General features: G+C 47.1%; 1 protein-coding gene and 1 long non-coding RNA gene across 5 annotated transcripts in view; one reads left to right on the top strand and one right to left on the bottom strand.

The window, feature by feature from the left end:
- Positions 1–8,103, bottom strand: part of TLE2 (TLE family member 2, transcriptional corepressor) — a 44,688-nt gene extending 36,585 nt beyond the window's left edge. The window contains exons 1-5 of one of the 4 annotated variants that reach the window (XM_088149367.1): positions 7,972–8,103; positions 7,703–7,820; positions 4,222–4,307; positions 3,651–3,714; positions 1,750–1,794 (exon numbers count right to left, since the gene is read on the bottom strand). In XM_088149367.1, the coding sequence (XP_088005493.1) occupies positions 1,750–1,794; positions 3,651–3,714; positions 4,222–4,307; positions 7,703–7,726 (219 nt within the window). In that variant the 5' untranslated portion in view covers positions 7,727–7,820; positions 7,972–8,103. Of the gene's footprint in view, positions 1–1,749; positions 1,795–3,650; positions 3,715–4,221; positions 4,308–7,702; positions 7,952–7,971 lie in introns of those variants that run through there. The other 3 variants (XM_088149370.1, XM_088149369.1, XM_088149368.1) reach the window with 3 other exon arrangements.
- A 76-nt stretch (positions 8,104–8,179) lies between these two features.
- On the top strand, positions 8,180–13,026 carry LOC148214651 (uncharacterized). The gene is made up of 3 exons (XR_015797631.1): positions 8,180–8,319; positions 11,271–11,442; positions 12,953–13,026. It is a non-coding gene; the product is annotated as an uncharacterized LOC148214651 (long non-coding RNA).
- Positions 13,027–13,556: the final 530 nt, after the last annotated feature.

Raw genomic sequence — 13,556 nt, 5'->3', positions numbered from 1 at the left:
GGGAGGGAGGGAGGGAGGGAGGGAGGGAGGAAGGAGATAGATGAGAGAAAGAAAAAGAAAAGAAGGAAGGAGGGAGGGAGGGAAGGAAGGAAATGGATGGGAGAAAGAAAAAGAAAAGGAAGGAAGGAAGGAGAAAAAGAAAGAATGAGAGGAAGGAAGGAAGGAAGGAAGGAAGGAAGGAAGGAAGGAAGGAAGGAAGGAAGGAAGGAAGGAAGGGAGGGAGGGAGGGAGGGAGGGAGGGAGGAGATAGATGAGAGAAAGAAAAAGAAAAGAAGGAAGGAGGGAGGGAGGGAAGGAAGGAGATAGATGGGAGAAAGAAAAAGAAAAGAAGGAAGGAAGGAGAAAAAGAAAGAATGAAAGGAAGGAAGGAAGGAGATAGATGGGAGAAAGAAAAAGAAAAGAAGGAAGGAAGGGAGGAGAAAAAGGGAGGGAGGAGCAAAATTTAAAATTGGCCATGATGCTTCCAGCAAACAAGCTATTCTCACAAAAAGTCTCCCACCCCTAAACAAAAACAAACAGTTGGATTTTGCACACCACTTTGTCTGGCTGAGCACCATCCAAATTTCTCTGGCCAACCTGGACAGGGAAACCAAATTCCCGCTGAAACAGCAGCGAGCCAGAATCGCATCGCTGGTCTCCTGGACAGGCCCAGACAGCTTAAGAGGCCCACTGGAGTTCATTCAGTGCCTTTGTGGCCTTCGATGGCGGCTACTGCCGTGGCTGTTCTTCCAGCCAGCCCCTTTCCTGGCTGGGTCTGCAGGCCGAACAGGGTCGGAAAATAATCCCACCTTCCGCTCCATCCGGCCTGGATCAGTTTCCTTAAAGCCAGGGCTTGGTACTCAAGCCCCTTGGGAAGAAGGCGAGGTCTCCCTAGACTGTTCCAGGGGCAGGAAAAGAGTGCCTCTGAGCATAACAAGTCTCTCCTGGCGGATTCATCACACCTGGGCAAGGAAGATGGCTTGGGGACCATGGAGTGGGGGCAGGCGGGGGGAGAAATTGCCAAGAAAGTTGTAATGGCAGAAGTACCCTGAAAATACTCATTATTGTCCCACAGCGACATAACCCAGAGGCATCTTTTTTAAGTCTCATTTTTCTTTGAACGGTAGCCCCTTGTCCAAAGGGAAGACTGACAAATGTTTTGCCATTAGGGACCCCTTTCCTTCTCAAAATCTTATTTCCCTTGCACCGATTCAGAGTCAAATGTCCCCCGAGTCCTTTTTAAAATAAATTAAAACATGAATTAAGCCTTCCCCCTCACTCACTTAATGTCTCCCTCCTTGGTCCCTCCAGGGCAGTGTTTCTCAACCTTGGCCACTTTAAGATGAGTGGACTTCAAGTCCCAGAATTCCCCAGCCAGCCTGGCTGGCTAGGGAATTCTGGGACTTGAAGTCCACTCATCTTAAAGTGGCCAAGGTTGAGAAACACTGCTCCAGTGATGACTCCCTTCAGAAAGTCCCATTCTTTCACACATTTTAAACAACTGAGCTGTTTTCACACAACACCAAGCTTAGCACCTTGTGTGAATGGACCGGAGAAGTGAATCATAGTGCATGAATGCAGCCTATAAATTGCAAACCTAAGATCCAAACTGCAACCAACTCCCTTGGCATAATGCAAATTCACCAGGCAACACCCATCTTTCTATACACACAACGTGCCAGGTTCTGTCCTCCCTGCCCGAGACATAATTCTGAATTTCCTCTTCAACCTGCTCCTTTTCGGGGCTCCCCAGAAGCCTGCAAAACATACCTGCTTATGCATTTCAATATTCAAGCCGTACGACATCTCGTAATACTGAAAGAGAAGGAGAAGCACCAGTTAGGCCATTTATCCCAGCTCCGTAAAATTGCTCCGTTTGATCCTTAGGAGCATTATTGCACTCTTAGCCTCATGCCCCAAGGTCTGATGTTCAGTCCCTGATTGCTATGCAGCCACAGTGCCACGCATAAATCATGCAACAGAGGGATCTGCTCAGAGAAACCCCAAAGAACCACCAACAGATAGAGACATACTAAAAAAAAAAAAAAAAAACTCCAAAAGAACCATGCAGGTGATTGACTATGATTAATTATATGCCACCAAATTGGGGTCAACAATTAAGAACCACCTAGATGGGTTTTCTCCAGGATGATCGGTCTCCAGCCTGGTCCTTCCGGTCTTCCAACGGTGGCCCCATCACCACTGTCACTGAGTCCATCCTCCTTGCTGCTGCTCATCCTCTTCTTCTCTTTCCTTCCATCTTTCCCAGCATTATGGACTTCTTCAGGGAGCCGGTTCTTCCTGTTGATTGACTGATTACGTGCCATCATGTCAGCGTCAACTATTAGCAACCACATAGGTTGATTTTCTGCAGGATGAGCTGTCTCCAGTCTGGTCCTTCAGGTCTTCCAAGGGTGCACCCATCACTGTTGTAATAGAGTCTAACACCCTTGCTGTTGGTCATCCTCTTCTTTTTCCTTCCACCTTTCCAATCATTATAGACTTCTCAACAGAGTGAGATATTCATATTGATTGATTAAGTGCTGTCAACTTTCTGGTGATTCTTAGAGGCCCCAAGACAGACCTTCTCCAGGAGGATCTGTCCCTGTGTAGCCCTTCGGGTCTTGCTGTAACTGAGTCCCTCCACCTTCCTGCTGGTCGTCCTCTTCTCTTTCCTTCCACCTTTCCCAACATCAGAGCTTCTCCAGAGAGCTGGGTCTTCACATCATGTGCCTGAAGTAGGATCATTTGAGCCCAGTCATTTGTGCCTCGAGTGCAAACTCTGGGTTGATTTTTTCGATGATCTATTTGTCTGTTTTCCTGGCTGCCCACGGTCTTCTCAGGAGTCTTCTCCAACCCCAAAGTTGAAAGGCATCAATATTCTTCCTATCCTGCTTCTTCAAAGTCCAACTTTGAAGGTCACAGAAAATAATTGCTCTACAGGAGAAGGACCCACAAAAGACCCCAAGTGGGTAAAGAGGGGAATTGGAATGGGGGGGCTACAATATCCCCCACTTCAACTGTTTGTTTTCTGGAGGCCTTTTCCTCCTCCTCCTTCTCTTCTTTTATCACCATCCCCATCAGCTTTCCTGTTATTTATTGCATACATATGCTGTTCCTTTCAAACTACATTGCGCAAAGAATGAGACATCGTGAGCCAAAGAGATTAAAGGCAAAAGGTTCTACTTCTGCGCTTTACACTGCAGAATTGGAAAGGTCTCTGCCCCAAGAGGCTCCCAATCTAAAAGCTCCAGAAACAGAGGAGGCAAGTTTGGGAATGCCAGTTGGGAAGAGAAAGAGTGGCTATTTTATTTATCTGTTTAATCAGTTTATACAGCCACTTGTCATAGTGCATGACTCTGGGTGGCTCCTGACATTCGAACCAATAAAAATATATACAAATACAAAATAAACCAGAAATAAAACTTAATCATTATTATTGCTTGTATTTTTTTTATTAATCAAGGAATAGCACAGCAGAAAGAACCAAAAAAAAAAAAAAAGGAATCATATCTTGGTGTTCTTTGAAAATTCAAGATCCAGACAAGAAAGGAACATTGTAAAATATAACACGTACCATTCATGTTGATATAGCCAAAATATTTACTTCTTGAAAAAAAAAAAGTATTATTGTTGTTCTTGTTATTATTATTATTATTACTTTTTCTTACCATAACATAATGCCTCTGCATCTCGGTTTTTTCGCTTGCTAATTTCTCACATTCCAACTTCAGGCTGCAAAAGAGTGAACATGATGCATTTTCGTTCTGCTCGCCCCTCTTCAAAATCATCCCGGCCACCCCCCCCGACTCCTTTCCACCTTTCGTGGCTTACTCGCTAGGGGCCTGTGATGGACTTGGGGGGGGCAGAACCAAAAATAAATTAATTAACAGGCTGCCTTTCTTTTTTAGGGAATGCTCCCCCCCTTTTTTTTGGAGAGGAAAAAGGGAGGGGAGATGAGAAAAATGGACAGATTTTAATTCACACAATGCCCTAAGCGAAACGTGGTTTCTGGTGCAGGATATTGGATAAATTCAGCCATGATCCAGGAAATTATACTTAAACAAACCACAGCTTAGCACGATGTGCAAACGAGGCTGCACCACAGTTGAGAAAAAGCAACAGAGATATACCTTGCATCATTCCAGGCTGTATTCGGGGCTATACTGCCCCTGAATGTGGAAGTTCCACTTAGTTATCATAACTAGGAGTCCTAGACTTTTCTCCTCTTCCTCTCCATACCTGTGATACTGAGCCTGGAGGAACTGGAATTCTTCCTTAATTCGGTCACAAATCTCCAACACTGAGAACTTAAAAGACTGCCCAGACTGAAAACAGAAAGGTGGAGAGACGGAATCGCATAAGGCAGGGAGAAAAAAATAATCAAATATTTGCAAATTTGCAAATATCGTTGTTGTTGCAAATGGTGTGGTGCCCTTCAAAACCAAGCTTTCCCAGGACAGCATCTGCCAGTGTTTCTCAACCTTGGCAACTTTAAGATGTGTGGACTTCAACTCCCAGAATTCCCTAGCAAACTTTAAGATGTGTGGACTTCAACTCCCAGAATTCCCCAGCAAACTTTAAGATGTGTGGACTTCAACTCCCAGAATTCCCCCAGCCAGCATGCTGGCTGGGGGAATTCTGGGAGTTGAAGTCCACACATCTTAAAATACCTGAGATTGAGGAACACTGGCAGATATAGTCATTTTATTACTATATATTTATTTTTCTAAGCTAAGCTCTTCACTTTGCACTTTGGAGGGATGAACAGGGAAAGATGGCCACACCCTGATGGCCAATTGGCGACCTCCTTTCACAGACTTTGGAAACAGCGGCAGAAAACCAGTTGCCACTGAGCAGGTGCAGAGTGCTTCCCCTCCCCCACAGCTGAATCGCCCAACGCTGTGAGTTTGGCCCCCCCAATTCTGCAGTCTCCATGTGATTGGCAGAGGGGGAGGCTCCCGCCACACCTTGCCTTTCCGATGAATACTGCCGTTCTTAACAAATAAAAACCCCATCAAAATAGCCCATTATTTGATTTGCAGTTATATGCCTAGCAGGCAGGGATGTTATTAAAAGTTGGATTCAGAAGGATCTTAGAGTTTGTACATCTCAAATTAATTTCTAACGCTGCCTCCATAGGAACAAATGTCAAAGGAAGAGGATGTCACTTTTTAAAAATTGCCTAGACAAAAAAACCTTCCAAATTAATAAAAGACCCCCCCCCCATACACACCCCTCATTAAGATGATACAGCTAAACTGGGACAGAGTGAGAGAAGAGGAAAAAAACACAGATATTTAGCCCCGAGGAAAAAAAGAGACCAGGGGAATATCTACTAAAAAACACCTCTTCAAAGACAAATTCCACCGTGCAGAACAAGGAATAACAGATTTAAGTTATAAGAAGGGAAAGTGCTATGAATGTTAGGAAACACTTCCTGTCTGGGTTCCTGCATGGGGTAAGGGGTGAGGCTGGATGACCTCAAGGGTCCCTTCTGGATCGTGTGGCCTTAGAAATGGGGTGGGAAGCGTATGCAGAAGCTGGTAGGAAATGAAAGGCAGACGTGCGGGCAGCAACGGTGATTTTATGAACTGCGGCTGCTCGTAACTCGGTTGCGGCTGAAGGCAAACGCTGTAAACTAAAATCAAGGGAGGTCAGAATTTTTAAAAAGGGTTTTTTGCCTGTAAGCTGCTGATTTTAAATCCACCTGGAAAAAGGAGAGATAAAAGACTCCCAGTGCAATGCAATAAAAAGGTGTTTTTCAAACTTGGCCGCTTTAAGATGGATGGGCTCCAACTCCCAGAATTCCCCAGCCAGCCATGGCTGGCTGGGGAATTCTGGGAGTTGGAGTCCACCCATCTTAAAGCGGCCAAGTTTGAAAAACACTGCATTGAAAGGCTGGGGTGGGTTGACTTTAATTATAGTTACTCTTCATTCACCGTGATTGCGCATATCAGGAAATTGGCAAAAAGCCTCATTTTTACCCTTGTTCAACCAGGGAAAGAAATGCATTAAAGGGCCTTGGGGCCATGAAACTCCCAATCAAAGGTCTGTGGACGAGCCATTCCCAGCCTTGCAGGGCAGGCGTGCCGCTGAACCACCAGCCCGTTTCAAGATGCGTCAGAATCACTGTTCTCCAAAGAGGATCCTGTTGTGACTCTGCAAGAGTCCCTGCTCTGAGGGGCTCCTTCCAAGCAGGAGGCCCACCTCGGGGATCGGGGCAGCAAACGTCCTGCTAGATCACACCCAAGGCCGGTCGGTCCCTGATTTGGCTTCTGCGGTGGCTGGGGAAGTGGGACATGATTGCTGTTAAGGCTCTGCATGAGTTCACGTGACACCTGAGCGCCCCCCCCCAGCAGATCCATTGTGTGCGTCCAACCCAAATGCTTCGTTTCCAGCTCAGTTTTGTCGGTAAGGGAGTCACGCAAACACAACTGTGTATGTAACTATATCCTCTCATTCTGGAGCTAACAATTTTGTAGTCATGGGTTACCTGTAACGATTGATGGATCCCGTCTGCAGAACTCTCCCAGCTCATGGTTGCATTCACACAATACACTAACAAGGTGAAAACGAGTGCTAGGCTTTTACCGGGTTGTGGGAACCCAAATTAGCCAATTACCTTCCCACATCTGAGTGGGCAGCCCCAACTGATATTTCTTGATTTATTCAATTTATATAGCCGCCCATCTCAGTGACCAGTGAAATATAATGAATTCTGCTAAATTAGGTTAACATGTGTGAACACCACCAGCGTGGATGACATCTCCTCCTCCTCTAGGGTGGGGTGGGGACGAAGGCATTCCTTGGGGGTGCATTTGTGCAATACATAGCCTAATTATGGAGGGCTTCAGCTTTATGGTTCACGCTCAACCGCACCCCAAGCAGGCTGAGTTCACACAACCTTCTCAAACTTCTTTCCCCCATACACCCAAATGCATCAAATGCAAACCACGATTAAGCTGAAGGTGCTCTGTCAATGCAACCGTCTGGTCTTCCACGGACCCGGGTTGGCACGTTGTGTGAACTGGATCAATCCCGGGTAGTCCCGCCTTCCCACCAACCCCAGGCAAACGCCTGTCATCCGCGCAGACGGATCGGCACCCCGTACACGTGAACAGAAATGGCCTCCCTGGTTAGGCAGGCTCTTTTTTCATCCTGCAAATGCCGCTGCTCTTTTTCTGCTAAAAATTATGGTTCGGTTTTGATGAATTGCAGGCTCCCCGTTGGGGCGGCGACCTTTCGGGTTCAAAAAGGCTACATAAATAAAGCATAACAAGAAGGACTTGCAATTAATCATAATGGATTAATTACTCAGCTGAGCAGGAAGCCTTGCACGGATGAGGTGAGGGAACTCCTGGCTCCCATCTCTGCAAGATTCAAGAACCCAACTTTTGCACGCCGACCTGGAAATCGGTTTTCCAGCACTGACCGGGGGAATAAATTCATTTTTACTTGCGAACAGTTCTGCACACTTTTTGGGGGCGGGGAGCAAATCAGCTGCTGTGAGGAAGGAGGCAAAGCGCGGATACCAGCCGGACACTTTTACCCCCCTCCAAAGGTCTAAACTTCGTCCCACGTAATTGCACGCCCTTTTTAATCCAAATCAGCCCCCCCGCCCGCAAGGTCCGGTCGCCCCCTCGAGATCCCGCTTCAAGCAAAGCCCCCCCCCAGCTCGACCCGAGCCTGCCCCCCCCCCGCTCCCAAAGATGGTACTTACAGCATGTCGCCCTTGAGAATACATCCTGGGGGGTAAAGCCCCCTCCCCAAGGAAATCAGGGTGGGGGGAACCTGCTCCTTCTCTGATTCAGATTTCAGCCAGGTTTCTGTGTCACCCTCTTGTTTAAAAATAAAAGCAAAAAGGGAAGGGAAGGGAAGGGAAGAAAGGGGGGGGGAGGAAAAAAGCAGAAAGGGGTATTTTTTTATTCTATTGGAGAAAAAAAGAAAAGGTTTTGCACACGCATGTTGAAGGAGAAGCGTGGTAAATACCGGCAGAGGGTTATGGGGGGGGTCTCTCTCCCGCTCTCCCCTCCTTATATCCCAAAGAACACTTGGCAGGAAGGAAGGGGGAGGTATGCGATCTCTTTAAAGGAAGGGGCGAAGATGTTTTGAGTGCAGCGGGGGGAGCAAGAACAGAAGGTCAGCACAAAATCTGGACGGGTTTCAACCGCGGTCCCGGACTGGAAGCGCTGCCGATTGGCAACCCAGCGGGGAAATCTCCCAAACGAAAGGTTTAAGGTGGATCCTGGTCGCCCCCTCCCCTCCCCGAAACGACCGATCTGAACGGCTCCCCGTGGTCCACTGGAGCACAAAAGAACAGCTTGGAGCGCGCGCCAGGTACGGGCGCTTTGCCCCGCAGAGCTGCCGGGGGGCGGTCTAGTGGTTAGAGCTAGAGTGGTGAAACCGGAGCCTCCATCTCTTGGAAGGGCAATCAACGGCTTTCGGAGCAGGCTGGGGAGATCTGAATTCGAATCCAGCGCTGCGGGGCTTCCTCAGTCCCAGGCTTTCGAGTGGCCTCTCACGGCCGCCCCCTTGGTTTTCTGGACCGCACCTTGCAGACACCCCTGCAAGGAAGCACCGTGTAGTCCAGGGCTCCCACTGCGCCCCCCAACTTCTGACTGCTGAAATGTGGCATTTGCCGCCCCCAAAGCAAGGTCCGGCTTTCTGTCCATTTGCAGCTGGAACTTTCAGAAGACAGATGTGTAAGCCTCCAGGGGAGGTCATTCAAAGCAGCCGCTAGCCAGGAAATTTGGGGCAAAAATCACAGCCGGGATCCCAGGACCTCTGGCTGACCCAAACAGGACGCTGTGAAAGTCTGGACTTCAGACCCACGAAAACCACCTCAGTGATCTTGGCTTGATTCCAGCCTTTGGCCTAACCGGCTGCCCAGATTTCTTCCACGAGGGGAGAAACATAACAAGGAAAGGAGATATATTTGCTAACTAATGTACGTTTCTTGGAGGGAGCGTGGGAAATTTAGAACCACGTATTCAACACAATCAGCTCGTGTCACTAACAGGGCACAGTCACTCAAGACTCAGTGGCTTCCTGCAGGGGCAACTTCAGGAGGTCAAAAAAGGTCAAGATGGCAGCCCCAACAGTGTGATCAAAGCCACCCCCTCCCCATTTTATGCACGATGTGATACCCATTAAAAATGGGCAGGGGCTTCTATCGTGCCGTAGTGGCCATCGTAGCCGCCCTCCTGATCCTTTTTGGACTGCATCTTCAGACCCCTGTAGCTCCTTGGCTGGGTGCGTTCACACGCAATGCGTGCATCCTGGTCAGTTAACACCCTACCCGCTGCATGTAGACAACATGCTAATCTTGATGAGTGTGAACCAGGGTTAGGTTTCTTGTAGCAGAACCTGTGAGTGGTTTGATTTGTTTATGGGTCAAAGCCTGGTACAAATCCAAGGAATGCATGAATCTAGTCGCCAGGTTAAGGGTGTCCTACGAAGGCCACGGCTGTGATCGTGGGGGCTTAATCCCCACCAGCTGTACTTAGGGCACTGCATTTAGTTTCAGCCTGTTTGTTCTGCCACTTTTATGTATTATGTGGCTTTAAAATGCTACTGTATTCTTTTTAATGAATTGCATTTTGCTGATCATTTTAATGCACTGGGGGGGGGGGGAGGAAGCATTTTAACGTAAATTAAGGGTTATGCTATACAACCCAGCATGTTGAACACCAAGATAACAGTGCAATCCTATCCTCTTTGGCTGACAAGTTTCTTTTCAAACATAGTTTGTTTGTTTTTATATCACTGATTCAGGCCACTGTTCTGATGCTGATTCCTTCCAGCTAAATTGAACTGGAGGAGGGAGCGTGGGAATTGGGATCGAGCATCATCTGTGGTCTTCCTGGCTTTAAAGCTGTTTTTTCCCCCAAGTTGGACCATTCATTTTTAATCCGTGTTCATTATTTCCTGTTGTATATTCATGCCCTGATTTGGTTTTGTCAGCCGTTCAGGGAAACAGGCAACTTTGTAAATTTAATAAACAAATTAATATTCATATGTTAATACAAAGTCCCCATAAGGGTTTCATACACTCCTTCAAACTTCCTCTGCCTCGTTTGCCAGGCACCCCAATTGCACCACACACTGATGATGGCCATCAAAGTTAGTTAGTGACCACATAGAGAGATTTTCTCCAGGAGGATCTGGCCCCAATCTGGTCCTTCAGATCTTCCAAGGGTGCCCCATCGCCCCTGTAACAGAGTCATCCCCCTTGCTGCTGGTCGTCCTCTTCTTTTCTTTCCTTCCCAGCATTATGGACTTCTCAAGGTATTCATATTGATTATGTGCCATCCAGATGGTGAAACTTCTTGGAGGCCACAGAGATAGACCTTCTCCAGGAGGATCTGTCCCAACTTAGCCCTTCAGGTCTTGCTGTAACTGGTTCCATCTCCCTTGCTGCTGGTCCTCCTCTTCTTTTCCTTTCCACCTTTCCAATCATTAGAGACTTCTCAACAGAGTGAGGTATTCATATTGATGAATTAGGAGCCACCTAGATGGGTTTTCTGCAGGATGATCTGTCTCCAGCCTGGTCTTCCAAGTCTTCCAGTGGTCCCCCCATCGCCACTGTCACTGAGTCCATCTCTCTTGCCGCTGGTCGTCCTCTTCTTCTCTTTCCTTCCATCTTTCCCAGCATTATGTAATTCTTCAGAGAGCTGGGTCTTCCTGTTGATTGACTGATTATGTGCCATCACGTCAATGTTGACTATCAGCAACTGCATAGGTTGATTTTCTGCAGGATGATCTGTCTTCAGCCTGGTCTTCCAGGTCTTCCCCTTGCTGCTGGTCATCCTCTTCTCTTCTTCTCTTTCCTTCCACCTTTCCCGCCATCAGAGCCTCCTCCAGAGAGTTGGGTCTTCACATAACATGTCCAAAGTAGGATAATTTGAGTCTTGTCATCGGGGCCTCAAGTGAGAAATGTGAGTTGATTTGTTCAATGATCCACCAATTTGTTTTCTTGGTTATCCACCATTTTCACAGGGTCTTCTCCAACTGTAACATTCAAAAGTGTCAACACTCTTTCCATCCTGCTTCTTCAAAGTTGAGTGTAACACATGAGATTAGGCTAGCATGGGGTTGGGTCCAATGCACTAACCATCATTTGGTGCACTTCTTTGGGAATTGCGTGAGTTGTCAATGCGGCTCTTGTGTTTTCCTCACCTGGTTTAGTGTCATGTGTGAATCCAGCCCAAATGTCATCCTCGCTGGGAAATGCGACCTCAGAAACCCCTCAGTGAGAGGTTGACACTTTTTACTCTCATGTTCCTTAGGCACGTGATCCCCACCCTTATGTTGGCCAGGGTCACCCGTCTGACTCCATTTCAGCTACTCAAATTTGGATTTGGGAAGAGCAGCAGAACCTTCACAGTATGGAAGCCGGAGGCCTGTACCCCAAAGCTTCAGGCCGACCATTGAGCATCAAAGAAGCCGCAAAGCAAACAGGTGACAGATCTCCATCGTGGTCTATTGTGCTGATTCAGAGACTCAGATTGCCTGAGTTATTTACCCATGTCAGCCAAATCATGGTTTATTCAGTACGTTTCTGGATTTGCACCACAGAACTTTAACCTGATTACACAACCTGAGTTTTCATTGCACGCTAGGCTTCAACATAATTGATTAGTTTTTGTACTCAGTATGACCAGGGGGCACAGTCCTACAGTGGAACACTCAACATGCTGACTCAGAAGCTGGTCCCATTGAGTTCAATAAGGCCTTTTCCCAAATGTTAAGCTCAGGGGGCTGACTCTGAGGCATGGGGGGGGGGGAGTCAAAACAATTAAGATGACTATGAGGTTAAAATCTTTTTTTTTAAGGACGTGTGAAAAAGAGAAGGGTTTTTGACCACACAGTGGCACCCACCATCTTGACTTTGTTGACCCCCTTTCAGATGCTTATGTCCACTGGATAAGCCATACATACAAACTAAGGTTTATACCACCCGGATTAGCAATGAAGCCCTGAGTTAAGCACAGACTTGGCTGTGATTCAGTGAGTGGGCAAGGCAGTTTTTTTCCTATGGGAGAAGCAGGATGCACTGGAGGTGGGGGGAGCAAAAGACAATATTGGGCGGGGCTACTCTTTTCTCTTTGCCCCACAAGTTGGGGTGGAGGGGAGAGAGGGGGAAGTCTCTTTTGTCCAAGGGCAGAATGGCTATTTGCAAAGCACATTAAACATCTGGATGATGTTGAACCAGATTTAACCCAAAGGCTGCGGGGATAGACAGTAGTTATCCCAGAAAATTTAAAAAAAACAGAAAATAAATAAGGGAGGTGGGATTAAAATCTGGCAAAGGGCTAGTTAAAAAGGAGTCTGGTAGCACTTTGTCCAGCTCACAAATTTTACTAAAAGGCATAACCTTTTGTGAGCTGCAGTTTATCACTTTTAATAAAATTTGTGAGTTGAAAAAAGTGCTATCAGACACCTGAGTTTTGGCTTTCCTAGATGAAGATGACTCTCCTCTTAACAGTGCTTAGTTTGAAAGTTACTTTTCTACTCCTGCAGGTCAATCTGCTTGTTTAGGTGGGTTGATCTTGGTAAGCTAGGCAGGTCAGACTTGGTTAGTCCTTGGACAGAACGCCGCCACAGAAGCCCAGAGATGTAGGCTAGACCAGGGAATCAAAGCAGCAAACCAAGATTGGACTGCTGCCCCCAGACCTGCATGTTGCCTGGTGCTGAGCTTAATTTGAGGGAGTCAGGCTAAGCAGGAACAGACATGGTTGGTGGACCTGGATTGGAGGCCACAAGGAAATCTCACGCTAGATTGGAAACTCAAAAACCTAGAAGAAAGCAGGGCCAACCCACACCTCTTATGTTGCTAAGAAAACAACAACAACATGGGGACATCTCCATGAAGTCATGAGAGCCCAAGTTCAACGTGAAGGAGAATTTTTCCTTTTTTGCAGACCTGCCTCTTTAAAGGGCATCTTTTAAGCATCTCGTCTTATTTCAGGATTGGCTAATGGAGGTGCTGCACAGGTGATTTGCATTCTTCAGTGAAGGTGTTTGAGTGCAGGAATGAGGAAGGAACAACACCCACAACTTCTCAAGAACTCTTCATGATCGCCAAAGCAGAATCTTTCGGGGTCCATCTGACTCACTCCAGCAAATTGGGGCTTGTGCATTAACAGCTTAGCATGCTGTTGCAATTGCACCAATGTACTATGGTACAGCCTACTGGATGACAGTATTGTGCCATTCCCACAACTGTAGTTTAGTAAACCATGGTTAGGCACATCATGATTTTGCACCATCTCATCAGTCAAGGACGGTACTTGGCTCCCAACACCTTGGGGACAAAGAAGTTAAAGGCCAGAATCTCCCCTTCCCTTGAAACGTCAAGAAAAGCTCCCAGCTTCATTGCATTAAATTTATTTCCTTAATAACCACAAATACAGGTTTAACACGATCCCAATGCCAATCAAAGGGTAGGAATTGCAGCATCTGGTCCACCTTAAATTGCCTTTGCAAGCCTCTGCTACTAGGGGCTGCTGTGGATTGGCTGAACCAAGGTAGGCAAGCTGGCCAATCAGCCGCTTGGGATCCCACACGGGTCT

Source organism: Python bivittatus, unplaced genomic scaffold, assembly GCF_059951505.1.
Source record: "Python bivittatus isolate LINGU-HERP-01145 unplaced genomic scaffold, Pbiv_v1 ctg000580_np1212, whole genome shotgun sequence".
NCBI classification, from domain to species: Eukaryota; Metazoa; Chordata; class Lepidosauria; order Squamata; family Pythonidae; genus Python; species Python bivittatus.
Note: the sequence above shows the minus strand (reverse complement) of the source record. Positions and strands in the feature narration are given on the sequence as shown.